The following is a 25,476-nucleotide window of genomic DNA, read 5'->3' as shown; positions in this document are numbered from 1 at the left end:
TCTTAACGGAGCATGTGCAACAGCAGGCCAAATCCACACAGGTGGACGGGAGTGGGCGCGGCCAGCGCGGATCGTACAAGAGCTGAGAAGCAGGGCTGAATCTCCGCTCTGGCGCTGTCCCGTAGCTGGTGGGATGTGAAGCAAGGGCTGGACACACACACACACACACACACACACAGCCCTGGTGAGGGCCGTAAGTGAAGTGAGCTGCTAAGTGACTTCCTCCTGCACTATATTATTAGTGGCATAAATTTGAATTCTTTTGCCTCAAACACCACTCCCTCCCCACCAGGCTGGTTCCAGAAATGCAGCCTCTGTGGGGCCAAAGTTCAATCCCGTTTCATAGAATCTTACCGCACAGAAGGAGGCCATTCGGCCCGTCGTGCCTGCACTGGCTCTTTGGAAGAGCAATCGTGCTTAATCCTACACCCCCCACAAGTTAGAAACATAGAAAAATAGGAGCAGGATTCGGCCCTTCGAGCCTGCTCCGCCATTCAACATGATCATGGCTGATCCTCTATCTCAATACCATATTCCCACTCTCTCCCCAGACCCCTTGATGCCTTTTGTGTCTAGAAATCTATCTCCTTTTTAAATATATTCAGTGACTTGGCCTCCACAGCCTTCTGTGGTAGAGAATTCCACAGGTTCACCACCCTCTGAGTGAAGAAATTTCTCCTCATCTCAGTCCTAAATGTCCTACCCCGTATTCTGAGACTGTGACCCCTCGTTCTAGACCCCCCAGCCAGGGAAACATCCTCCCTGCATCCAGTCTGTCTAGCCCTGTCAGAATTTTATACGTTTCAATGAGATCCCCTCTCATTCTTCTAAACTCTAGTGAATGCAGGCCTAGTCGACCCAATCTCTCCTCATACGACAGTCCTGCCATCTTCTCATCCTTATCCAAGTTCCTCCTCCTCAGAAATCACAGAAACCCCACAGTGCAGATAGAGGCCATTTCGGCCCATCGAGCCTGCACCGACACATATCCCACCCGATCCCCGTAACCCCACGTATTTAACCCCCTAACACTAAGGGTCAATTTATCATAGCCAATCAACCTAACCCGCACATCTTTGGACTGTGGGAGGAAACCGGAGCACCCGGAGGAAACCCACGCAAACACGGGGAGAATGTGCAAACTCCACACAGTCACCCGAGGCCGGATTCGAACCCGGGTCCCTGGCGCTGTGAGGCGACAGTGCTAACCACTATGCCACCGTGCTGCCCTCAACCCGTCCAACTCCCTTTTTAAAAATTATTGAGGGGATCAGCTTCCACCACCTTTTCTGGTCGAGCATTCCCGATCCCGACAACTTTGCGAAAAAAATTCTCATCTCCCCGCAAGATCTTTTGCAATGATTTTGAATCTGTGACTTCTGGTTATTGACCCACTCGCCAGAGGGAACAGTTTTGCTCCATCTACTCTCTGACTCATCAGTCACCTGAAAACTCATTTTTAATGTGGAAGCAAGTCATCCTCGGTTCCGAGGGACTGCCTAAGAAGAAGTTAAGAAGAAGACTCTATCAAAACCCCTCATCATCTTGAAAACCTCGATTAGGTCACCTCTTAACCTTCTCTCTTCCAAGCAGAACAGTCTGAACTTTTCCAACCTCTCATTTCAAAATACTTTACAATTTAAATTATAAAATAAAAAATGCAAACCAAGCACTGTGATTCATTTCTAGGGAACTAGAATTGAAAAGCAGAGCGATCCTGTTAAACTTGTATCGAACCTTGGTTACACTGTACTTGGAGCACTGCGCACAGCTCTGGTCTCCATATTACAAAAAGGATATAGAAGCACTGGAGAAAGTGCAAAAAAGATTTACAAGGATGATACCAGAACTGAGAGGTTATAACTATCAGGAAAGATTGAACAGGGTGGGGCGCTTTTCTCAAGAAAAGAGAAAGCTGAGGGGGCGACCTGATCGAGGTGTTTAAGATTATGAAGGGGTTCGATAGGGTAAACGTAGAGAAGATGTTTCCACTTGTGGGGGAGACCAGAACTAGGGGCCATCAATATAAGATAGTCACTAATAAATCCAATCGGGAATTCAGGAGAAACTTCTTTACCCAGAGAGTGGTGAGAATGTGGAACTCGCTGCCACAGGGAGTGGTTGAGGCGAATAGTATCGAGGCATTTAAGGGGAGGCTGGATAAACACGAGGGAGAAAGGAATAGAGGGTTACGCTGATAAGGTGAGATGACGAGCGGTGGGAGGAGGCTCGTGTGGAGCATAAACACCGGCACGGAGCAGTTGGGCCGAATGGCCTGTTTCTGGGCTGCACATTCTATGTAATGGAGGCGAATGGAACAGGAGGTGGCAACCTGTTAGTGGAGGGAATAGCTGTAGACACCTGGATCCAACCAGCAGACCTGCACCTGGAGTCAGTGGTGGACATGCCCCCTTCCCCAGCCAGGAAAGGGGTGAGGGCTAGGGTGGAAGGGATGCGAGACTGTAATGTTTATAAAGACCGGAAGGACACCTTCTGCCAATAGCCTCAATTTCACTGGCCAGTCCAAATACGGGTTGGGGAGGCTGGACTAGGAGGCAACGCGGAGCAAACCAGGCAACAGGTCTGAGGATGTCATCTGCAACCCCAGGCCAGAGAGATCGGGGAAAGAGCAAACATTCATCTGCGTTTTAAAAAAAAATCCAGCGAGTCGCTGCTGCGCGGCTCTCAAAATTGATAGAAGGAGTAGAGAGAGATCAATCAGATCACCAGAAGAGCACATATCAAAAGCTTTTATTGGTAGATCACCTGTGGCATTGCTCCCGCGCCAGGTGATTTTACAACATGTGGGGGATGTTCCCAATCAAGTATTAAGATCTGGTGTGACACTAACAGGAAGAGCACGCTCTCTACAAGACTTTCAACCGAGATTATTTTTATACCATAATGCAACTTTTTTTTACGTGCAATTAAATTTCCAATTGGAAACAACTGGTGCAGCGCAGGTTCGAGGCTCCTTTCAATATTCAGAACTAACAAACAGCAGCAGATGTGTAATCCATGAGTAAAAGGTAGCAAGGTGATCGGCTGGCCCCAGCAGAGCTGTCCTTGCAGTTGGTTGCTCTGTGCGTTAGGAACTTTTTTTTTTTAGTCGTTTATGGGATGTGGGTGTCGCTGGCGAGGCCCAGCATTTATTGCCCATCCCTAGTTGCCCCTTGAGAAGGTGGTGGTGGTGAGCCGCCTTCTTGAACCGCTGCAGTCCGTGCGGTGTAGGTGCTCCCACAGCGCTGTTAGGGAGGGAGTTCCAGGATTTGGACCCAGCGAGCACTAGCCAGCAGCAGCAAGCAGTGGCGCAGGCCTGAATGTGTAGTTACCGAGCCGGATTCGAAGCGTCGTTACAGAGTCACCCTAACGTGCTGGCGTCTCTGCAGACAGGCAGAAGGGTGAACATCATCCCACCCACGGTCAGCGACCCGGCCTGGCGGCTTTGCATCTTCACCTGTCGCCACGCATCTCCAGGCAACGAGCCAAAGCCAATCCAGAGCAGGCATTCCCACGGAAAGGCGAACGTGTCACGTACATTGTTGATGTTAATGCACGCTAACATTTCCGGGGGAGCCTCTCTGGACCCACGTTGTCCGAGCTGCTCTCTCTGCATGTTCCTGTCTCAGATTTCCAGCGTCTGCCTTTACTTTGTTTTTCGTTTACATCACTTGTTACGGGTCATTTATTTTTTTTAATTCTTTCACGGGATGCGGGCGTCGCAGGCAAGGCTGGCATTTATCGCCCGTCCCCAGTTGCCCCGAGAAGCCGCCGCCTTGAACCGCTATGTCGTGCTTTGATACAACTGAGGGGGCTCGCTCGGCCACTTCAGAGGCCAGGTAAAAGTCAACCAGGTTGGAGTGGGACTGGAGTCACATGTAGGCCCAGACCGGGTAAGGACGGCAGGTTTCCTTCCCTAAAGGGGCATCAGTGAACCAGTTGGGTTTTTACGATAGCTTCACGGTCACTTTTGCTGGTCCCGTATTTTTCTTTTTGAAAATCGAATTCAAATTCTCACCTCGCCGGAGTGGGATTTGAACTCACGTTGTCTGGATTACTCACAATTGCTCCCTGCGCACCCACCGGCTCAGTCAGGGTCGCTGGTGGCAGGCTGGTAGAGAGGCCGGGAGACGGTGCCTATCTAGTCAATGTCCATGCACTCCCCCAGTATGGATAAGAAGCTGGAGGCAGAGAGGGGGTCGGAGAGCTGCAGATTTACATCGTCACTCTGCAGAGAGGAGGCCCCCATTCCATGCGCCATTTCATGTAATAATTTGCAGGTTACGGGCGTCACCTGAACAAGGGGGAGGAAGAATCCATTAGTACAGGAGCCAGGGACCGAGGACGCTGCCGACATGGGTAATATATACAGTAACGTACAGACTACAGGACTCGTCGTCACCGGTCGCAGTTAGAAAGCAATTCCTCGCACCTCTCACATCACTTCACACACCTATTTTTGTCAGGTAAGAGTATCATAGACGATAGGAGCAGGAGTAGGCCATTCGGCCCCTCGAGCCTGCTCCGCCATTCAATGCAATCATGGCTGATCATCCAAATTCAGTACCCTGTCCCTGCCTTCTCCCCATATCCCTTGATCCCTTTAGCCTTAAGAAATATATCCAACTCCTTCTTGAATATTTAATGATTTGGCCTCTACTGCCTTCTGTGGTAGAGAATTCCACAGGTTCACCACTCTCTGGGTGAAGAAATTCCTCCTCATCTCTGTCCTAAATGGCTTACCCCTTATCCTTAGACTGTGACCCCTGGTTCTGGACTCCCCCGCCATCGGGAACATCCTTCCTACATCTAGTCTGTCTAGTCCTGTTAGAATTTTATAAGTTTCAATGAGATCCCCTCTCATTCTTCTAAACTCTAGCGAATACAAGCCCAATCGACCCAATCTCTCTTCATACGTCATTCCTGCCATCCCAGGTATCAGTCTGGTGAATCTTCGCTGCACTCCCTAAGGGATATGGAGCAAAGGCTGAAAAACAGAGTTGAGGCGCAGATCAGCCAGAGAGGGAGAGGCTCCCTGGGACTGAGGGATGTGACAGGGAGAGGGAGAGGCTCCCTGGGACTAAGGAATGTGACAGAGAGGGAGAGGCTCCCTGGGACTGAGGGATGTGACTGAGGGACAGGCTCCCTGGGACTGAGGAATGTGACTGAGGGAGAGGCTCCCTGGGACTGAGGAATGTGACTGAGGGAGAGGCTCCCTGGGACTGAGGAATGCGACTGAGAGAGGGAGAGGCTCCCTGGGACTGAGGAATGTGACTGAGAGAGGGAGAGGCTCCCTGGGACTGAGGAATCTGAGAGAGGCAGAGGTTCCCTGGGACTGAGGAATGTGACAGAGAGGGAGAGGCTCCCTGGGACTGAGGAATCTGAGAGAGGCAGAGGTTCCCTGGGACTGAGGAATGTGACAGAGAGGGAGAGGCTCCCTGGGACTGAGGGATGTGACAGAGAGAGAGGCTCCCTGGTTCTGAGGAATGTGACAGAGGGAGAGGCTCCCTGGGACTGAGGGATGTGACAGGGAGAGGGAGAGGCTCCCTGGGACGGAGGGATGTGTTGAGAGAGGGAGAGGCTCCCTGGGATCAAGGCGGGTGAATCCATGGGCAGGTAGGGCTGGGACGCAGGCAAACAAGTCAAGTGGTGAATTCTTGCCTCACCGTGACACTACCACAGGTCAACTTACCTGCACCATGATGAGCTTCTTATCCCAGGGCTTGCTGCGAGGATCCGGCCAAAGCTCCCCAAAGCACAGCCACATCGAGTACTGTGGAGTGTCACCAGTGGAGTTGATAAAGGCAATCAATTCTGTGAAGGAAGATTTAGAATGTTCACAGTACTCCTGACAACACAGCTATCTCACTGTAGGGGGCCACCTGCAATATCCATCACCTTGGTAACAAATAGTACTTGAGCTGACAGGAGTTATGCCTGTGGCTGGCTTTAGAACTCAAGGTGGGCTCCCCAAGATGCTCAGAGTGTCCAAACTGCACCACATGGGCTGTATGTGCCCACACCCCCACCAACCGGTCCTGGCAATTTGGCCCCTTAAAGCTAAAGCAACCCAGCCCCAATTGTGCTCATTTCTTACTTGACATCTTGAAGAGTGACCCTCTGAAGTGTGGCCCTATAGACAGGCGCCAGATGTCTTTATGTAACTGCAAGATGTGCTTTACCATCCCTGTCACTCACCATTATAGAACTGGCGAATGTCATAGAGGACGGTGAGCTCTTTGCTCGAAATCGGCTGAGGTTCGGAACTGCTGGGGCTTTGCCCCATTGACCAGAAGGCTTTGCACCTCCCGTGTCTCTGCGCCCAGATCAGGTTGTCCCGCATCTCCAGCGACAGCCCCCGGTCCATGCGCTGCAGCAGCTGGTTCGTGAACTTGATCTGTTGCAGGTCGCTCATCGGGGTCGAGGTGGTGTCCGGGAACCGGAGGTCCTGCAGGTACGGGAAGGAATAATCCGAGTCAAAGGAAAGCCGGAAGCCATTGGTGTTCTTCACGGTTTCCTCCTGCACCTTTCTGCCGCGATAGTAGACCGCCACCTCAAACTCGGTTACTGTGGAGACACAAGCTTTGTGTGAATATTTTGCCCGTTCGCTCAGCAACTTAGCAGAGATTCATCTCGTCCCATCCCTCAAATCAACTTGTCCCATTTCAAGCCCTGTATTTCACCCCCACTGACCCCATATCTAGTACAGTGTAACTCATAACACAGCCCAGGGCTTATTTATACCCCACCACCCCTTCACCTCTGATCCTCGAGTAGACTTGGCGTTACTCCATTCCTGGCCAGCCTAGCAGAACGATACCCGGACTCCGAGGGTTAAGTTACGAGGAGAGATTACACAAACTAGGGTTGTAGTCCCTGGAATTTAGAATTTTAAGGGGTGATCTGATCAAAGTGTTTCAAGACATTAAGGGGAACAGATAGGGTAGATAGAGAGAAACTATTTCCGCTGGTTGGGGCCTCTAGGACTGGGGCAGAGTCTAAAAATTAGAGCCAGACCTTTCAGGAGTGAAATTAGGAAACACTTCTACACACAAAGGGCGGTAGAAGTTTGGAACTCTCTTCCGCAAACTGCAATTGATGCTGGGTCAGTTGTTAATTTTAAATCTGAGATTGATAGATTTCTGTTAACCAAAGGTATTAAGGGATATGGGGCTGAAGTCGGGTAGATGGAGTTAGGTCGCAGATCAGCCATGATCTCATCGAATGGCGGAACAGGCTCGAGGGGGGCCGTATGGCCTCCTCCTGTTCCTATGTTCCTAAGCTGTGAGGTTTTTTTGTAAACTGGGATTCAGAACTGTTCCCTCCCTTTTTCCTGCTGTACAGCAAAAAAAAACGGGCTTGCATTTATATAGCACCTCTCATGTTTCACGGGATGTCCCGATTTGTTGCGTCTCACAATATATACTCTCCACCCTGCCCGAAACCATGTGATCTCCTAGGAGAGGCAAAAAAAAAACCAGATAAAAATCCCAGGGGGAAATAAAATCTGGGAAATTCCTCTCCGACCCCGCTAGGCGATGGAAACTCGTCCAGGAGATCGCTCTTGCCCTGAATTCCTTGCAGTGCCCACCCTTCTGGAAGAGGTGATCTCCGCCCCGGCCAGAAACAGGTCCAGCTCTCGCTCGAAGTAATTCAGCGAGTCGGCGTCCACCGTACGAGATGGCAACGTGTCCCAGAGGTCCACTATTCTCTGGGTAAAGAACCACCTCCTGACATCCAACCTCGATCTGGCCTTGGACAACGTAACTTTGTGACCCCTGGTCCTCCCATTTAACTGGAGCAAACTGTCAACTGGAACACAATCTATTTCCCTTCATCATCTTATAAATCTCAATCAGATCACCCCTAAAGTCTACACTTCTCTAACGTGTAGAGTCCCAACTCTTTTAGCCTGTCCTGATAACTAAGATGCTTCAGACTGGGAATTAGTCGAGTGGCTCCTCCTCTGCACCCTTTCCAAAGCCTCCATATCACCCACCGTGTGAGGAGACCAAAACTGGACACAGTATTCCAAATGCGGCCTGACCACGGTCTTGTACAACTTTGCACAAACCACATCATCTGGAAGCTGGAGGGTGTGACTGGCTCAGAATCCAACCTGCCAAGCACCCAAAGACTGGAGCCGCGGTTTATACGCCGAGGGGCATGCGGCGAAACAATAGATCAGGAAGCTGGAACTAACCCAGTTCTCCGTTTGGAAAATGGCCCCTCATCTGTGCTTGGAACTCGCCAACGTTCGGGATCGTGGCGTTGGAGTCTTCGACCAGGGATGGCATCGCGCAAGCAGCACCTGCACTCGCACCGAGAAGGAGCTCGGTGGTTGGATTTGCTTGGCTCAGATTGCTTGGGGGCACGGCGTGGTCTGGAGAATAGTCGGGGAGATTGAAGGCCAGATCCCTCTCCGTCAGGAACCCCTGTCCACCGTCCCCTGAAATGAGAGAAACGATGTTAGGTCGATTTGCGAGACTGTCCCTTGTGCTGCCGTCCTGGCAGTCGTCAACTGGTGTGAGGGCCCTGACAGCCCAGCGCTCCAGCCCTGACCCAGAGGAGTGGAATCACACACTCAACTGGACATTTGACTCAACTCAACAACCCCCATTTCCCATCCACCAGCTCCTGGCCAGACAAGCTGCTCCATTCCGCGAGGATAGTCCATGCCTCACAGACTCGTCAGCCAGACAGCAGTGCCGGCGAGGTCGAAGGCCCAGATTACCCTACGCATCTTCCTAGAGGAGGGATCAGCTGGCCCCCCGAGGCCTATTTATGGCCTCCGCCATTACGCGTGGATTGGCTTCCCTCCCGCACCACCCTGAGGCAGCGCATCCGGGAGAGTCAATGGAAAACTGGGAATAAAAATCCCACTCTTCCATCCCTCCGTGCTCACAGTCCTCTTTATCAACCACCAGGAGTGTCAGCCTAGATTTGGACTCAACTATCTCGAGTGGTTACGGTTGCATAGTGGTTATGTTACTGGGCTTATAATTCCTAAGGCCTGGACTAATGAGCTGGTGACATGAGTCCAAATCCCTCCATGGCAGCTGGGGAATTTAATTTCAGTTAATTAAATAAATAAAGCTGGAATAAAAAGTTGGTAATGGTGACGTTGAAATTACCAAATTGTTGTAAAAATTCCAACTGGTTCACTAATGTCCTTTAGAGAAGGAAATCTGCCGTCCTTACCCGGTCTGGCTTATATTTTCGTTTATGGGTCGTCGCTGGCAAGGCCGGCATTTATTGCCCATCCCCTAATTGCCCCTTGAGAAGGTGGTGGTGAGCCGCCTTCTTGAACCGCTGTAGTCCGTGTGGTGAAGGTGCTCCCACAGTGCTGTTGGGGAGGGAGTTCCAGGATTTTGACCCAACGACGATGAAGGAACGGCCGATATATTTCCAAGTCAGGATGGTGTGTGACTTGGAGGGGAACTTGGAGGTGGTGGTGTTCCCGTGCGCCTGCTGCCCTTGTCCTTCTAGGTGGAAGAGGTGGCGGGTTTGGGAGGTGCTGCCGAAGAAGCCTTGGCGAGTTGCTGCTGTGCATCTTGTAGATGGTACACACTGCAGCCACGGTGCGCTGGTGGTGGAGGGAGTGAATGTTTAAGGTGGATGGAGTTAGGATGCAGATCAGCCATGGTCTCATTGAATGGCGGAACAGGCTCGAGGGGCCCGAATGGCCTCCGCCTGTTCCTATATTTCCAAGTCAGGATGGTGTGTGACGTGGGGGGGAACTTGGGAGGTGGTGGTGTTCCCATGCGCCTGCTGCCCCTTGGCCTTCTAGCTGGAAGAGGTCGCGGGTTTGGGAGCCTATATGTGACTCCAGACCCACAGCAATGTGGTTGACTCTTAACTGCCCTGTGAAATGGCCCAGCGAGCCCCTCACAACCACTTTCAAGAGGGCAGTTAGGGACGGGCAATAAATACTGGCTTTGCTGGTGACGCCCACATCCCATGAATGAATTTTTAAAAACCCACAATCGTCTGACACAGGGGCGAGAGTGCTGCCCACTGAGCTGCGCTCAACACACTGCGAAAATGGCAAAAGGGCATCCGTAGGGAATGAAGGAAGGGCAGACCAATATTCCTGAGGAATGGGACAGTTTGCTAATTGGCCGTTACTGCCTGCCCACTGCAGTATGGAGCCACAGAGGCCAGGAAGATCTCGAGCTGGATTCTAGCATTCCTGATTTGCGACTTAGTTGGGGGAGGGCGGCTTGAGTTTGCCTCAGTGCCCCTAGGGTAGAAAGGGAAAAATCCAGTAGCGAGCGACTCCTTCTTATGGGTGGGGGGGGGGGGGGGGGCGGCGTGCGTGTTGTGAGGACAGGCCCAAGCTGGGCTGTGATGCTCTCGTAGTCGAATGGCCTGAAACAGGAGCCAAACAAAAAAAAAAAATCTATATTTTCAAGGTACCTGATATCGTCAAGTCGCTCAAGCTGGTTTCGAGAGTGTTCTGCAGAAAGATGTAGAAAGATTATTCCGCAGATCAAACTACAGGGGATAAAACACTGGTCAGAATTCAACGGCGATATTCTTCTTCACGACCGCCTGCTACAATCTCAAATCCACACCCCGCTCGGGAAGGGGAAGGGAGCCTGTGGCCAGGGCTGGTGTCCGTGGCGTTTTATGATCTACACCATCAGGAAAGGCTGAACAGGCTGGGGCTCTTTTCTCTAGATTATGAAAGGGGTTCGATAGGTTAGACAGAGAGAAAATGTTTCTACTTGTGGGGGAGTCCAGAACTAGAGGCCATCAATATAAGATAATAAATCCAATAGGGAATTCAGGAGAAACTTCTTTACCCAGAGAGTGGGGAGAAAGAAAGACTTGCATTTCTATAGCGCCTTTCACGACCACCAGACGTCTCAAAGCGCTTTACAGCCAATGAAGTACTTTTTGAAGTGTAGTCACTGTTGTAATGTAGGAAACACAGCAGCCAATTTGTGCACAGCAAGCTCCCACTAACAGCAATGTGATAATGACCAGATAATCTGTTTTTGTTATAGGTTGATTGAAGAATAAATATTGGCCCCAGGGAGAACTCCCCTACTCATCTTCGAAATCATGCCGTGGGATCTTTTACATCCACCTGAGAGGGCAGACAGGGCCTGGGTTTAACATCTGAAAGACGGCACCTCCGACAGTGCAGCACTCCCTCAGTACCGCACTGGAGAGTCAGCCTAGTTTTTGTGCTCAAGTCCCTGGAGTGGGGACTATGAACCCACAACCTTCTGACTCAGAGGCAAGTGTGCTGCCCACTGAGCTACAGCTGACGCAGATCAAAATGTGGAACTCATTACCACAGGGAGTGGTTGAGGTGAATAGCATAGATACATTTAAGAGGAAGCTGGATTAACACACGAGGGAGAAAGGAGTAGAAAGATATGGTGATGGGTGAGATGAAGAGGGGTGGGAGGAGGCTCATGTGGAGCATAAACACCGGCACGGGGCAGTTGGGCCGAATGGCCCGTTTGTGTTTTAAATTCTTTGTAAACAAACACAACGCTGGCATTCCTTGTTCACAAACCCGACAGAAAGGTATTATGCCTTAAATTGTTACAGGTAAGATGGGCTTGCTGTACCGGGTTTTGAGGTGTAGACATGGAGATTCCAGTGGAGTTCATGTCTACTGCAGGGCTGGTGTCCTCACTCTCCTCCTCGGTGCTCACACTGGGCTCCTGGACTGAAGAGGAAGAATATTTAAAATACAATGAAGCAAACTTAACTTTATAACGTTGCAAGCAGAGGTAAAACACAGATGTGCACTTTCGATAAACGCGCGAGTTTGTACCGTGCTCGTGGCATTTACACTCGCAGATTGACTTCTTTCCAGGAGGGGCTAAGAGCAGATTTAATGGAGGTGTTTAAAATCATGAAGAGTTTACACAGAGCAAATAAAGAGAAACTGTTTCCCGTGGCTGAAGGGTCGATAACCAGAGGGCACAGATTGAAGGTGATTGATGAAAGATCCAGAGGCGACATGAGGAAAAACTTTTTAACGCAGCGAGTGGTTAGGATTTGGAACGCGCTGCCCAATCGGGTGGTGGATACAGATTCAATAGTAGCCTTCAAAAGGGAATTGGATAAATACTTAAAGGAGAAAAAATTGCGGGGATATGGGGAAAGAGCGGGGGAGGGGGACTAACTGGATTGTTCTTCGAAAGAGCCGGCGCACACTCGATGGGCCGAATGGCCTCTTTCTGCGCTGTACTAGTCTATGGTTCTTTGCTGGACCTCAAGTATAGTTTCAGGTCTAAAACCCGTGCTGACAGTTCTGATGAGAGGTCATCGACCTGAAACGTTAACTCTGTTTCTCTCTCCACAGATGCTGCCTGACCTGCTGAGTATTTCCAGCATTTTTGGTTTTCATTCTCCCCTGCCCCCCGACAGTCTGGGGATTGAGCGGGTTCGACGTGGCTCCCAAACCCTTTACTCTGGCCATTTTCTCCTTATAAACAGTACACAAGGTGTCAGCCGCGGCTCCATGGGGAGCACCGGGTCAGAAGGTCGTGGGTTCAAGTCCCACTCCAGAGGCACCAGCACAAAAATCTAGTGCAGTAACGAGGGAGCGCTGCGGCCGATATCAGAGAGGCTCATCACTCACCATCGCTCAGGATCTCGTAGATCTGGTGAGGGTCCTCGGAGTGGTTCCTGTTGTCCTGCACTCTGCAGAAGTTTTTCTTTCTATTTAAAGCATTTCGAAAGTTCCTCTTCCATATGGAAGCGTCTGGTGGATCAATCCCTGGTCTGTACCGGCCAGATACTATTGCCCAAGCCTGCAGAATGTACAAAATGTATTAACCCTAACCCTACTGAACAAGCAGGAACTCCATACAGTTACGCAGTCAGTGATCCTGCTAAATAAACAGAAACTTGCTACAGTTACAGTCACTGATCCTTACCCTGCTGAATAAACAGGAATTCTGTAGTTACACAGTCAGTGATCCTTACCCTGCTGAATAAACAGGAATTCTGTAGTTACACAGTCAGTGATCCTTACCCTGCTGAATAAACAGGAACCCCTTAGTTACACAGTGAGTAATCTTTACCCTGCTGAATCAATGGATCCAATTTTTTTTTAAAGCAGGAAAGTAATATTACAGTCAAACATGAATCTTTAGAAAAATAAATCAGAAACATTTTGGATAAATAGTAAATTGACGCTACCTCAAATATCTTGGTATCGTCTGTTGAAATGTTCTGCCTCAGACCGTGTTTCCAAGGGATCCTGAACCGTGTTTTCTCTGCGTTCAACCAGCGGAGGCCAGGGTACTGTCCGCTGTTTATCTGCTCGATAAGCCAGGGGCATAGCAAAGGTTTCTGGGAAGCCATTCTGTTGGGAACAAGGCAAAAAAAAAAAAAAAACTAGAAACTGCCTGAGGAGCTGAAGGTCGAGGAGGATTGGGAGCGCAGAGCGGAAAGGAGCAGTCGGGGGGGGAAAAGAATGAGGAAAAGGAGGTATGAAGAGAGTGACAAAGAAAAATAGGGAAAGGCAGACACAAGGCGGGATCGAGAAATGGGATGTGTTTTCTGACGTGGAGACACTTCTCTCAACGGTAGTTCTTCACTCCTCTTGCTCGATGCATATGTTCACAGAGAAAGGGAGCTAGAGTATTGGCATTAAATCACTGGGAGTCACCTGAGCAGAGTTTAACAACAACTTGTATTTATATAGCGCCTTTAACTTAGTAAAATGTCCCAAGGCGCTGCACAGGAGTATTATAAGCCAAAAATTTGACACTGATCCACATAAGGATAAATTAGGGCAGGTGACCAAAAGCTTGGTCAAAGAGGTAGATTTTTAAGGAGCGTCTTAAAGGAGGAAAGAGAGGTAGCGAGGCGGAGAGGTTTAGGCAGGGAATTCCAGAGCCACCAAAGGTTGAGCGATTATAATCGGGGATGCTCAAGAGGGCAGAATTAGAGGAGCGCCGATATCTCGGGGGGTTGTGGGGCTGGAGGAGATTACAGAGATAGGGAGGGGTGAGGCCATGGAGGGATTTGAAAACAAGGATGAGAATTTTGAAATCGAGGCGCTGCTTAACCGGGAGCCAATGTAGGTCAGCGAGCACAGGGGTGATGGGTGAACGGGACTCGGTGCGAGTTAGGACACGGGCGGCCGAGCTTTGGATGAGCTCAAGTTTACGTAGGGTGGAATGTGGGAGGCCAGCCAGGAGTGCGTCGGAATAGTCGAGTCTAGAGGGAACAAAGGCAGAGATGAGGGTTTCAGCAGCGGATATCACAGAATCACACAGAATCACAGAAACCCCACAGTGCAGATAGAGGCCATTTCGGCCCATCGAGCCTGCACCGACTCATATCCCACCCGATCCCCGTAACCCCTACACCAACACATATCCCACCCTATCCCCGTAACCCCATGTATTTAATCCCCCTAACACTAAGGGTCAATTTATCATAGCCAATCAACCTAACTCGCACATCTTTGGATAGTCTAACTCATTCTTTCCCAGACATGTAAACTGTGGAATTCCTCACCTCCCTCAGTCTTACCTCCCTCCTACACCTCACTCCGTAAACTTCAGCTCATCCAAAACTCCGCTGCCCCGTGTCCTAACTCGCACCAGGTCCCGTTCACCCATCACCCCCTGTGCTCACTGCCCCGTGTCCTAACTCGCACCAGGTCCCGTTCACCCATCACCCCCTGTGCTCACTGCCCCGTGTCCTAACTCGCACCGAGTCCCGTTCACCCATCACCCCCTGTGCTCACTGCCCCGTGTCCTAACTCACACCCAGTCCCGTTCACCCATCACCCCCTGTGCTCACTGCCCCGTGTCCTAACTCGCACCGAGTCCCGTTCACCCATCACCCCCTGTGCTCACTGCCCCGTGTCCTAACTCACACCCAGTCCCGTTCACCCATCACCCCCTGTGCTCACTGCCCCGTGTCCTAACTCGCACCGAGTCCCGTTCACCCATCACCCCCTGTGCTCACTGCCCCGTGTCCTAACTCGCACCAGGTCCCGTTCACCCATCACCCCCTGTGCTCACTGCCCCGTGTCCTAACTCGCACCAGGTCCCGTTCACCCATCACCCCCTGTGCTCACTGCCCCGTGTCCTAACTCACACCCAGTCCCGTTCACCCATCACCCCCTGTGCTCACTGCCCCGTGTCCTAACTCGCACCGAGTCCCGTTCACCCATCACCCCCTGTGCTCACTGCCCCGTGTCCTAACTCGCACCAAGTCCCATTCACCCATCACCCCCAGTGCTCACTGCCCCGTGTCCTAACTCACACCCAGTCCCGTTCACCCATCACCCCCTGTGCTCACTGCCCCGTGTCCTAACTCGCACCCAGTCCCGTTCACCCATCACCCCATGTGCTCACTGCCCCGTGTCCTAATTCGCACCCAGTCCCGTTCGCCCATCACCCCCAGTGCTCACTGCCCCGTGTCCTAACTCACACCCAGTCCCATTCACCCATCACCCCCTGTGCTCACTGCCCCGTGTCCTAACTCACACCCAGTCCCATTCACCCATCACCCCCTGTGCTCACTGCCCCGTGTCCTAACTCACACCAAGTCCCGTTCACCCATCACCCCCTGTGCTCACTGCCCCGTGTCCTAACTCACACCCAGTCCCATTCACCCATCACCCCCTGTGCTCACTGCCCCGTGTCCTAACTCACACCCAGTCCCATTCACCCATCACCCCCTGTGCTCACTAACCTATTTTGGCTCCGGATCCAACAACACCGCGATTTTAAAATTCTCATCCTTGCTTTCAAATCCCTCCATGGCCTCGTTCCCCCTCCTCCTCCCTGTCTCTGGAATCTCCTCCAGCCCTACAGCCCTCCGAGATCTCTGCGCTCCTCCATTTCTGACCTCTTGTGTGCCCCTAAATTCTTTCGCTCCGCCATTCAGCTGCCTGGGCCCTAAGCTCTGGAAATCCCTCCCTAAACCTCTCCGCCTCTCTCCTCCTTTAAGATGCGCCTTAAAACCGACCTCTTTGACCAAGCTTTTGGTCACCTGCCCTAATATCTCCTTATGTGGCTCGGGGTCAAGTTTTGTTTGATAATCGCTCCTGTGAAGCGCCTTGGGACGGTTCACTACGTTAAAGGCGCTGTATAAATACAAGCTGTTGTTGTTACAGGCCTTTAATATTCAAGCTTGGTGTCACTGGACGCAAGAGCTGAAGAACACAAGAAAGGCCCAGGATGAGAAAAGGCCATCCAGCCCATCGAAGCTGATCCCTCGGGGATCCAACTGCACTTCAAACGCACTTAATACTTCTAACTCCACTACCTCGGCTGACAGAATCCCTCGCTAACAGCACTGTGGGAGCACCTTCACCACACGGACTGCAGCGGTTCAAGAAGGCGGCTCACCACCACCTTCCCAAGGGGCAATTAGGGAACGGGCAATAAATGCTGGGCCTCGCCAGCGACGCCCACATCCCATGAACGAATAAAAAAATAATGAGTCCAGCCCTGGATTACTAGCCCAGTAACTTAAGCACTAATCCTACTGTACCCCCGGTCATCGACGATGTGCTTTGGCTCCCTTCCGCCCAGATCTTAGTAAAATAAAATTTGTGCTTCACCAGCTCCCTGAGGCTAATTAAATTAAGGGAAGCTTCGGATCCTCTGTTGTAAGTATTTCTCCAGGTGAGCCCTCCCGATGACTCAGCAGGTTGGCTCCTGGTGTGTGTTGACAAGGCAGCATTTACTGCCCAACCCTTGTTGCCCCAAAGGCACTTAAGAAGCAACCATGTAGTGTGGGACTGGAGTCACATGTAGGCCCAGACCAGCTAGGAGTGGCTGGTTCCCTTCCTCTAGATGAGCATTCCCTTTCCCCAGTTAGGTCCTATACGACAATCCAATAAGCGCCTGTGGTCATTCTGTTGTCTGGTGCCAAATGATCAGATTTATTGAGCTCAGTTTCAGAGTTTGCCACGGTGGGGTTTGAACGCTCAGCTTCAGGGTTGCGAATATACAGCACCGTAACCGTTACACTACTTGCGCGTCCACGTTGTGGGAACTGGGCCACACAAGCCAGGAAAGTCCGAGTTTCCTACGTCTGCTGATCCGCACAGGGGACAGTAGTGTGCCAGGAAGGGACGGATAGGAGCTGTCCAACCTATGAACCGCAGCCAACCCACCTCTGAAACTCAAGCCACTCCGTCCGATTTTCCCTTTAGTTTATTGCACGCTTGTTTTGTCCCTGTTTTGAATTTCTTGAAGCCTGGAGGTTTGGAAAGGACTGTTGCCTAGAATGTGGAGCACAGAAACAGGCCATTCGGCCCAACTGGTTCATGCCGTTGTTTATGCACCACACTTGCTGGCGGGGGGCGGTGGGGTGGAGGGTTACTAAGCAACAATCAGGAAGAGGAACCCTGGCTGATTTTTCTCCCCCCTCCCTAGCTCAGGAGCCCAGCTGTAGCACCTGAAATGCTGTGATCGGCGAACTCTGTACAGACTGAGGAGGGAACCTGAGGCCCTCCTGTTCTGTGTGGATCAGCCGGTGATGGTGATTAACCCTCGGAGCCATCAGGCATCCCTCTCTCTCTCGCTCTCTCTCTGTCAGCCGTAGCTCAGTGGGTCAGCACACTCGCCTCTGAGTCAGGTCATGGGTTCAAGTCCCCACTCCAGAGACTTGAGCACAAAAATCCAGGCTGACGCTCCCAGTGCAGTACTGAGGGAGCGCCGCACTGTCGGAGGGGCAGTACTGAGGGAGCGCCGCACTGTCGGAGGGGCAGTACTGAGGGAGCACCGCGCTGTCGGAGGGGCAGTACTGAGGGAGCGCCGCACCGTCGCAGGGGTATTACTGAGGGAGCGCCGCACTGTCGGAGGGGCAGTACTGAGGGAGCGCCGCACTGTCGGAGGGGCAGTACTGAGGGAGCGCCGCACTGTCGGAGGGGCAGTACTGAGGGAGCACCGCGCTGTCGGAGGGGCAGTACTGAGGGAGCACCGCGCTGTCGGAGGGGCAGTACTGAGGGAGCGCCGCACTGTCGGAGGGGCAGTACTGAGGGAGCGCCGCACTGTCGGAGGGGCAGTACTGAGGGAGTGCCGCGCTGTTGGAGGGGCAGTACTGAGGGAGCGCCGCGCTGTCGGAGGGGCAGTACTGAGGGAGCGCCGCACCGTCGCAGGGGTATTACTGAGGGAGCGCCGCACTGTCGGAGGGGCAGTACTGAGGGAGTGCCGCACTGTCGGAGGGGCAGTACTGAGGGAGTGCCGCACTGTCGGAGGGGCAGTACTGAGGGAGCACCGCACTGTCGGAGGGGCCATCTTTCGGGTGAGACGTTAAACTGAGGCCCCGTCTGCCCTCTCAGTTGGACGTAAAAGATCCCGGGGCACTATTTCGAAGAAGAGCAGGGGAGTTCTCCCCGGTGTCCTGGGGCCAATATTTATCCCTCAATCAACATCACTAAAAACAGATGATCCGATCATTATCACATTGCTGTTTGTGGCAGCTTGCTGTGCGCAAATTGGCTGCCGTGTTTCCTACATTGCAACAGTGACTACACTTCAAAAAGTACTTCATTGGCTGTAAAGCGCTTTGGGACGTCCGGTGGTCATGAAAGGCGCTATAGAAATGCAAGACTTTATTTCTTGTCACACACATGGCAAAATTTTACCGATCAAACCTTCCTTCCTTATCCCCCGCACAGTTATTGGAACATTGAAAGCCTCTCAGAACCGTGACCGTTTACTTTGACTCCGGCCGTTCTCCGGACCCCCGCCCCCCGCAGTCCAGCCCGCCGACCGCTTGACAATCCGCTAAAGAAGGCAAGGCCGGTCAACCCTGAACTTTGTAGGTAAGGTCACTGACTTGGAACTGGCCAGTCTGGTTTTTTGTTTTGTTGCAGATTTCCGTAACTTAAGACAAAGGGAAACTCACCCATGGCTAAGCCCCAGCCCTAACCCGATCCAGGGTTGGCCCTAATCCTATCCAGCCCTGTCTGCCCCTTTTGTAACAGGCATTCTTCTTACAAACCAGAAAGACTGCGATACCTTTGGCCTCTTTAAGAGACTCTCAAGCTCAGAGGAGTGAATGAAAACATCATTACCTTGTACCGTGATCCCAATCTGGCACTTTTTGGACTCAAAAACCCTGCTCCAAATTTTCAACAGTCCCTCAAAGCTGGTGAGAAAGGGATTGGCTCGGATTTTCCCTTCAGGCCAGACTTTACTTTCTATTTGGAAACATCCCTCTAAGAACCAATTATGTTTACAGAAAGGGGATGTTCCTCCTTCTCTGACATCATTTCCCTTTTCTCTCGGCAAGTCACTTAAAGGGAAATTTTCCCCACATCTAAAAACAATTCAAGTTGTGAGTGTTTTCACGCAGACAACATCCTGGGCCCAGGGCGGCTGCCTTATTTATCGTAGAACCCTAGAAGAGTGCAGCACAGAAGGAGGCCACTCGGCCCATCGAGTGTGTGCCGGCTCTTTCGAAGAGCAATCCAGTTAGTCCCACTCCCCCGCTCTTTCCCCACATCCCTGCAATTTTTTTCTCCTTTGGAGTATTTACCCAATTCCCTTTTGAAGGCTACTATTGAACCTGTATCCACCGCCCCATCAGGCAGCGCATTCCCAATCCTAACCACTCCTTGTGTAACAAAGTTTTTCCTCATGTCGCCTCCGGTTCTTTTCCCAATCACCTTAAATCTGTGTCTTCTGGTTCAACCTCTGGAAAAAGTTTCTCTTTATTTACTCAACCCTTCGCGATTTCGAACACCTCCATCAAATCTCCTCTTAGCCTTCTCTGCTCCAAGGAGAACAAGCCCAGCTTCTCCGTCCTCTCCACCGAACCGTAATCCCTCATCCCCGGAACCATTCTTTATGAACCAACATTCCCAGGAAAATTCCGCAGGCGCAGAGAACAGGTGGGCCATTATTGTTTGGTTCAGCTGGGTGTGCGACGTGCGGAAACACACCCCACACCAAACTGGTGAGTGATCCCCTCGGGTAGAATTTCTATTTGCCTGAACCAAACCCGCGACCTCTTCCACCTAGAAGGACAAGGGGCAGCAGGCACCTGGGAACACCGCCACCTCCAAGTTCCCCTCCAAGTCACACACCATCCCGACTTGGAAATATATCGGCCGTTCCTTCATCGTCGCTGGGTCAAAATCCTGAAACTCCCTCCCCAACAGCACTGTGGGAGCACCTTCGCCACACGGACTGCAGCGGTTCAAGAAGGTGGCTCACCACCACTTTCTCAAGGGGCAATTAGGGATGGGCAATAAATGCTGGGCCTCGCCAGCGATGCCCACATCCCCAGAATTAATTTTAAAAAGAGATATGGAGTGCGCACTCTCTTCCTGTAGGGACACATACCCTTCTTCTTCTTCTTAGGCAGTCCCTCGGAACCGAGGATGACTTGCTTCCACATTAAAAATGAGTTCTCAGGTGACTGATGAGTCCAATGTGGGACCTACAGTCTCTGTCACAGGTGGGGCAGACGGTGGTTGAAGGGGCGGGTGGGTGGGGTGCTTGGGTTGACGTGCGCTCCTTCCGCTGTTTGCGCTTGGCTTCCGCTTGCTCCCGGCGAAGAGACTCGAGGTGTTCGGCGCCTTCCCGGATGCTTCTCCTCCACTTTGTGCGGTCTTGGGCCAGGGATTCCCAGGTGTCGGTGGGGATGTTGCACTTTTTCAAGGAGGCTTTGAGGGTGTCCTTGAAGCGTTTCCTCTGCCCACCTGGGGCTCTCTTGCCGTGTCGGAGCTCCGAGTAGAGCGCTTGCTTTGGGAGTCTCGTATCGGGCATGCGGACGATGTGGCCCGTCCATCGGAGCTGATCGAGCGTGGTCAGAGCTTCGATGCTGGGGATGTTGGCCTGAGGAAGAACACTGACGTTGGTGCGCCTATCCTGCCAATGGATTTGCAGGATCTTGCGGAGGCAGCGTTGGTGGTACCTCTCCAGTGCTTTGAGGTGCCTGCTGTACATGGTCCATGTCTCTGAGGCATACAGCAGGGCGGGTATCACTGCTGCTCTGTAGACCATGAGCTTAGTGCCGGGTTTGAGGTCCTGGTCTTCAAACACTCTCTTCCTCAGGCGACCGAAGGCTGCACTGGCACAGTGAAGATGGGGTTGGACTTTGTCATCGACGTCTGCCCTTGTTGACAGTAGGGTCCCGAGGTATAGAACCCTACTTAAGTGCAGCGAAGGTAAGTGCAGGACTAGCCGAAGCCTAGGGACCCCAAAGATGTGCTGGGGCACTGCAGCAGCTTAACTGGCTAACAGCGTTCAGTTTACCAGCGCAGAACACTGGGAAGCTTCCAGCTGCTTGCCCGTCTAGGACCATCCGACCTGTTGGGCTGCAGGTAAGGTTATCTGGAGGTGAATGGGAGGAAGGCTGCATCAACAGGCCTGTCCCCTTCAGCTCCTTCCCATTAATCAGCTTGGCTGGCTGGCCAATCATTAATAGCACACTGGAGTACCACAGAAAGAAAAAGAAGAATTGCATTTCTATAGCATCTTTCATGACCTCAGGATGTCCCAAAGTGTTTTACAGCCAATGAAGTACTTTTGAAATGTTAGCAGCAGCCAATTTGCGCACAGCAAGCTCCCACAAACAGCTGTGTGACAATCACCAGATCGTCAGGTTTCAGTGATGTTGGTTGAGGGATAAATATTGGCCCGAGGACACCGGGGAGAACTCCCCCTGCTCTTCTTCAAAATAGTGGCCATGGGATCTTTTACATCCACCTGAGAGAGCAGACGGGGCCTCGGTTTTAACGTCTCATCTGGAAGACGGCACCTCCGACAGTGCGGCGCTCCCTCAGCACTGGCACTCCGACAGTGCGACGCTCCCTCAGCACTGGCACTCCGACAGTGCGGCGCTCCCTCAGCACTGGCACTCCGACAGTGCGGCGCTCCCTCAGCACTGGCACTGGGAGTGTCAGCCTAGATTTTTGGGCTCAAGTTTCTGGAGTGGGGACTTGAACCCACTGTGATTGTTCTCCTTGGAGCAGAGAAAGTTAAGGGGAAATGTAATAGAGGTGTTCAAAATCCTGAGGGTTTTGATGGAGTAAATAAGGAGAAACTGTTTCCAGTGGCGGGGGGTCGGTAACCAGAGGGCACAGATTGAAGATAATCGGCAAAAGAACCAGAGGGGAGATGAGAATTGTTTTTTACGCAGCGAGTTGTTGTGATCTGGAATGCGCTGCCTGAAAGGGCGGTGGAAGCAGATTCAATAATAACTTTCAAAAGGGAATTGGATAAATACTTGAAGGGGAGAACATTTGCAGGGCTGTGGGGGAAAGAGCAGTGGGGAGTGGGACTAATTGGAGAGCTCTTTCAAAGCGCCGGCACAGGCACGATGGGCCGAATGGCCTCCTCCTGTGCTGTCTCATTCTATGACTCTATATGGAACCCTGGCAAGTCCCAGTGATGTCAGGCTACACACACCGTACGGCTAGGGGACATAATACTGATTGCTTCTTATCTCTTTCGTAAGCAAGGCACCAGTCTGGTTTATGCTCATTTTCAGTGTGTTCTTTCTATACAGCAATCAGACAGGTTCTGACATGCCTGGCAGCCACTGGCCAGCAGGAGCCCTTGTAGTACACGATCAGAGAGGCAACTTGTGGTGGCTCTCTCTTCTGTCTGCTTTGGATTCTGTCCAGTAATAGATCTGGGGAGCTGTTACGTAGGAGCTAATCCTTGAACTGTGCACCAAGAAACTCGAATAGGCTCCCGACAACATTCAGAGTTTTCTGCCCTTATTCTACCTCTCCTGAAGATACAATTCCGCAGGAGACGGTGTCTCTCCAGAGCATCACCCCGGTGGGCATCACAGGTCAGCCCAGTCCTGTTCTCAGCTAATGTGCGCACACACACACATGTTCGTGCACACATACAAACGTGCACGCATGCTCACATGCGTGCACACACATGCAGGTGCACACATGCACGCTGTATTACACACGCACCCACACACACACACACACATGCTCGCACAAACATACACACAAGCATGCACACACACACGCGTCTGCACACACACACACACACACGCATGCTCGTGCACACATACACACAAGCACGCAAACACATATGCGCCAGCACACGCGCACACATGCTCGTACACACTTACAAACGTGCACGCATGCTCACACTCATGTGCACACACATGCAGGTGCACACATGCACGCTGGATTACACATGCACACACACGCGCATACGCACATGCTCGCACTAACATACACACAAGCACGCACACACACATGCGCCCGCACACACACGCACATGCACACACACGCATGCTCGTGCACACATACACACAAGCACGCAGGCTCACGCTCACGTGCACACACACGCAGATGCACACATGCACGCTGGATTACACACACATGCACACACACCAACAGAGACTGCTGGATAACAATCAGGAGGAGTGGAAGCCCTGGCTGATTCACTCCCTGCCTAGCCTGGTGACTCTCAGATCGATCACAGAGCCCGCGCAGCACATCAGAGAGTAAAAGGGGGGCAAAAATAGAGAACGGCAGGGACAAGGTGATAATGGAGAGGAAGGTGTATTCATGTCATTTGATACTGGACTGACGCAGACAGTAAGGGGTCTACTTTCACACTGACACAAAGAGAAGCCACAGTTTCTCTGCTTGCTGGTGTCGTTGCCAAACTGAGGAATGCCGGGCCCCCACGCACAGAGCCACACTCAGGGTTCCACCACCAACCTCATCTTTAACTGAAGCGAGTCTCTTCTGTCACAAATGTCCCACCCTCACCGCCCCCACCCCACCTCCCCATCCCAAAGGTGTTGTCTCCTCTCAGCAGGTAAGGTTCCACAGGAGCCAGTTCCTGCCAGGATTTTACCCAGGCGCTCATTATGTATGTGAGCGGCACGGTTCAGGAGCATAGGTATCAGCTGTGGCTCAGCGAGCAGCACCCTCGCCTCGGAGTCAGAAGGTTGTAGGTTCAAGTCCCACTCCAGAGACTTGAGCACACAATTCAGGCCGACACTCCCGGTGCAGTACTGAGGGAGTGCTGCGCTGTCGGAGGGGCGGTACTGAGGGAGCACCGCACTGTCGGAGGGGCAGTACTGAGGGAGCGCCGTACTGGCGGAGGGGCAGTACTGAGGGAGTGCCGCACTGTCGGAGGGGCAGTACTGAGGGAATGCTGCACTGTCAGAGGGGCAGTACTGACGGAGCGCCGCACTGTTGGAGGGGCAGTACTGAGGGAGTGCCGCACTGTTGGAGGGGCAGTACTGAGGGAGCGCCGTACTGTCGGAGGGGCAGTACTGAGGGAGCGCTGCACTGTCGGAGGGGCAGAACTGAGGGAGCGCCGCACTGTCGGAGGGGCAGTACTGAGGGAGTGCTGCACTGTCGGAGGGGCAGTACTGAGGAAGCGCTGCACTGTCGGCGGGACAGTACTGAGGGAGCGCTGCACTGTCGGAGGGGCAGTACTGAAGGAGCGCCGCACTGTCAGAAGGGCAGTACTGAGGGAGTGCCACACTGTTGGAGGGGCAGTACTGAGGGAGCGCCGCACTGTCAGAGGGACAGTACTGAGGGAGCGCCGCACTGTCGGAGGTGCGGTAATGAGCAAGCGCTGCACTGTCGGAGGTGCGGTACTGAGGCAGTGCCGCACTGTCGGAGGGTCAGTACTGAGGGAGCGCTGCACTGGGGGAGGGGCAGTACTGAGGGATCATCGCACTGTCGGAGGGCCAGTGCTGAGGGAGTGCTGCACTGTCGGAGGGGCAGTACTGAGGGAGCGCTGCACTGTCGGAGGGACAGTAATGAGGGATCGTCGCACTGTCGGAGGGACAGTACTGAGGGAGTGCTGCACTGTTGGAGGCGCCGTCTTTCGGATGACATGTTAAACCGAGGCCCTGTCTACTCTCTCAGGTGAACATAAAAGATCCCACGGCCACTATTTCGAAGAAGAGCAGGCGGGGGGGGGAGTTCTCCCTGCTGCCCCAGGCCCAATATTTATCCCTCACCCAACAACACAGATTATCTACTCATTGTCACGTCGCTGTTTGTGGGATCCTGCTGTGCACAAATTGGCTGCCGCGTACAGCAGTGACCACACTTCGAAAGCACTTTGGGATGTCCTGGTTGTGGTGAACAATGTTCCCCGTAAGCCGTTCGGCCGCGCGCCGCCTCTTAACGGGCCTGCACGGCGACAAACAAATCTAGAGGGAACATGGGTTGCGAAAGGCGGGATACAAATGCGACTTCCTCCTCTCTTTATTTATGTATGCCTCACACTCACACTCACCTCGGATTTGTCCACTGTTGACAACATTCTGTGAATGAGAATGCGGAGGCCACTCCCTCGAGATATTTTACCACAAATCAATCGGAGTAGAGAATCAGACCCAGCCCGTGTCTCTTTAGCACCATACGTCCCTTATCAGTCAGCTGTCTACCTGGAAGAAGGAATGTAAATTCCGTTGGTTGAATCACCTCACATTCCTCTACATTATTTTTAAAAAATCCCTTTTAGGTTGTTTATCACCTCCCCTGCCTCTCCAATCTTCTTCCCCCCC

The 25,476-nt window shown here is 52.3% G+C and overlaps 1 protein-coding gene across 4 annotated transcripts; it reads right to left on the bottom strand.

Moving 5' to 3' along the window:
* Positions 1-2,734: 2,734 nt before the first annotated feature.
* On the bottom strand, positions 2,735-25,476 carry LOC147099615 (interferon regulatory factor 3-like). Of its 4 annotated transcripts, none has more exons than XM_085969873.1 (9): positions 25,206-25,476; positions 13,174-14,199; positions 12,611-12,782; positions 11,589-11,689; positions 10,420-10,459; positions 8,204-8,449; positions 6,199-6,567; positions 5,693-5,814; positions 2,735-4,294 (listed from the first exon to the last, which is right to left on the bottom strand). In XM_085969873.1, the coding sequence occupies exons 2-9, from the start codon at positions 13,336-13,338 to the stop codon at positions 4,142-4,144; spliced, it is 1,368 nt and encodes a 455-aa protein (XP_085825999.1). In that variant the 5' UTR covers positions 13,339-14,199; positions 25,206-25,476; the 3' UTR covers positions 2,735-4,141. The 4 variants fall into 4 exon arrangements, with proteins under 4 accessions (XP_085825999.1, XP_085826000.1, XP_085826002.1 ...); XM_085969874.1 differs by having other exon boundaries at positions 13,174-13,339; XM_085969876.1 differs by lacking the exon at positions 25,206-25,476 and adding an exon at positions 19,031-19,420 and having other exon boundaries at positions 13,174-13,339.

The sequence above is a fragment of the Somniosus microcephalus genome, chromosome 28 (genome assembly GCF_052327205.1).
Source record: "Somniosus microcephalus isolate GS21.2 chromosome 28, FLI_Smic_1.0, whole genome shotgun sequence".
NCBI lineage: Eukaryota > Metazoa > Chordata > Chondrichthyes > Squaliformes > Somniosidae > Somniosus > Somniosus microcephalus.
This window is presented reverse-complemented; position numbering and strand designations above follow the sequence as displayed.

Excerpts from the sequence above, each read along its gene's own strand:
- LOC147099615 (XM_085969873.1), bottom strand. The coding sequence starts at position 13,338 with ATGGCTTCCCAGAAACCTTTGCTATGCCCCTGGCTTATCGAGCAGATA. Across the intron at positions 10,460-11,588 it reads TGTCTACACCTCAAAACCCG|AACACTCTCGAAACCAGCTT; the intron begins GTACAGCAAGCC and ends ATCTTTCTGCAG. Across the intron at positions 5,815-6,198 it reads CATTCGCCAGTTCTATAATG|AATTGATTGCCTTTATCAAC; the intron begins GTGAGTGACAGG and ends CTTCCTTCACAG.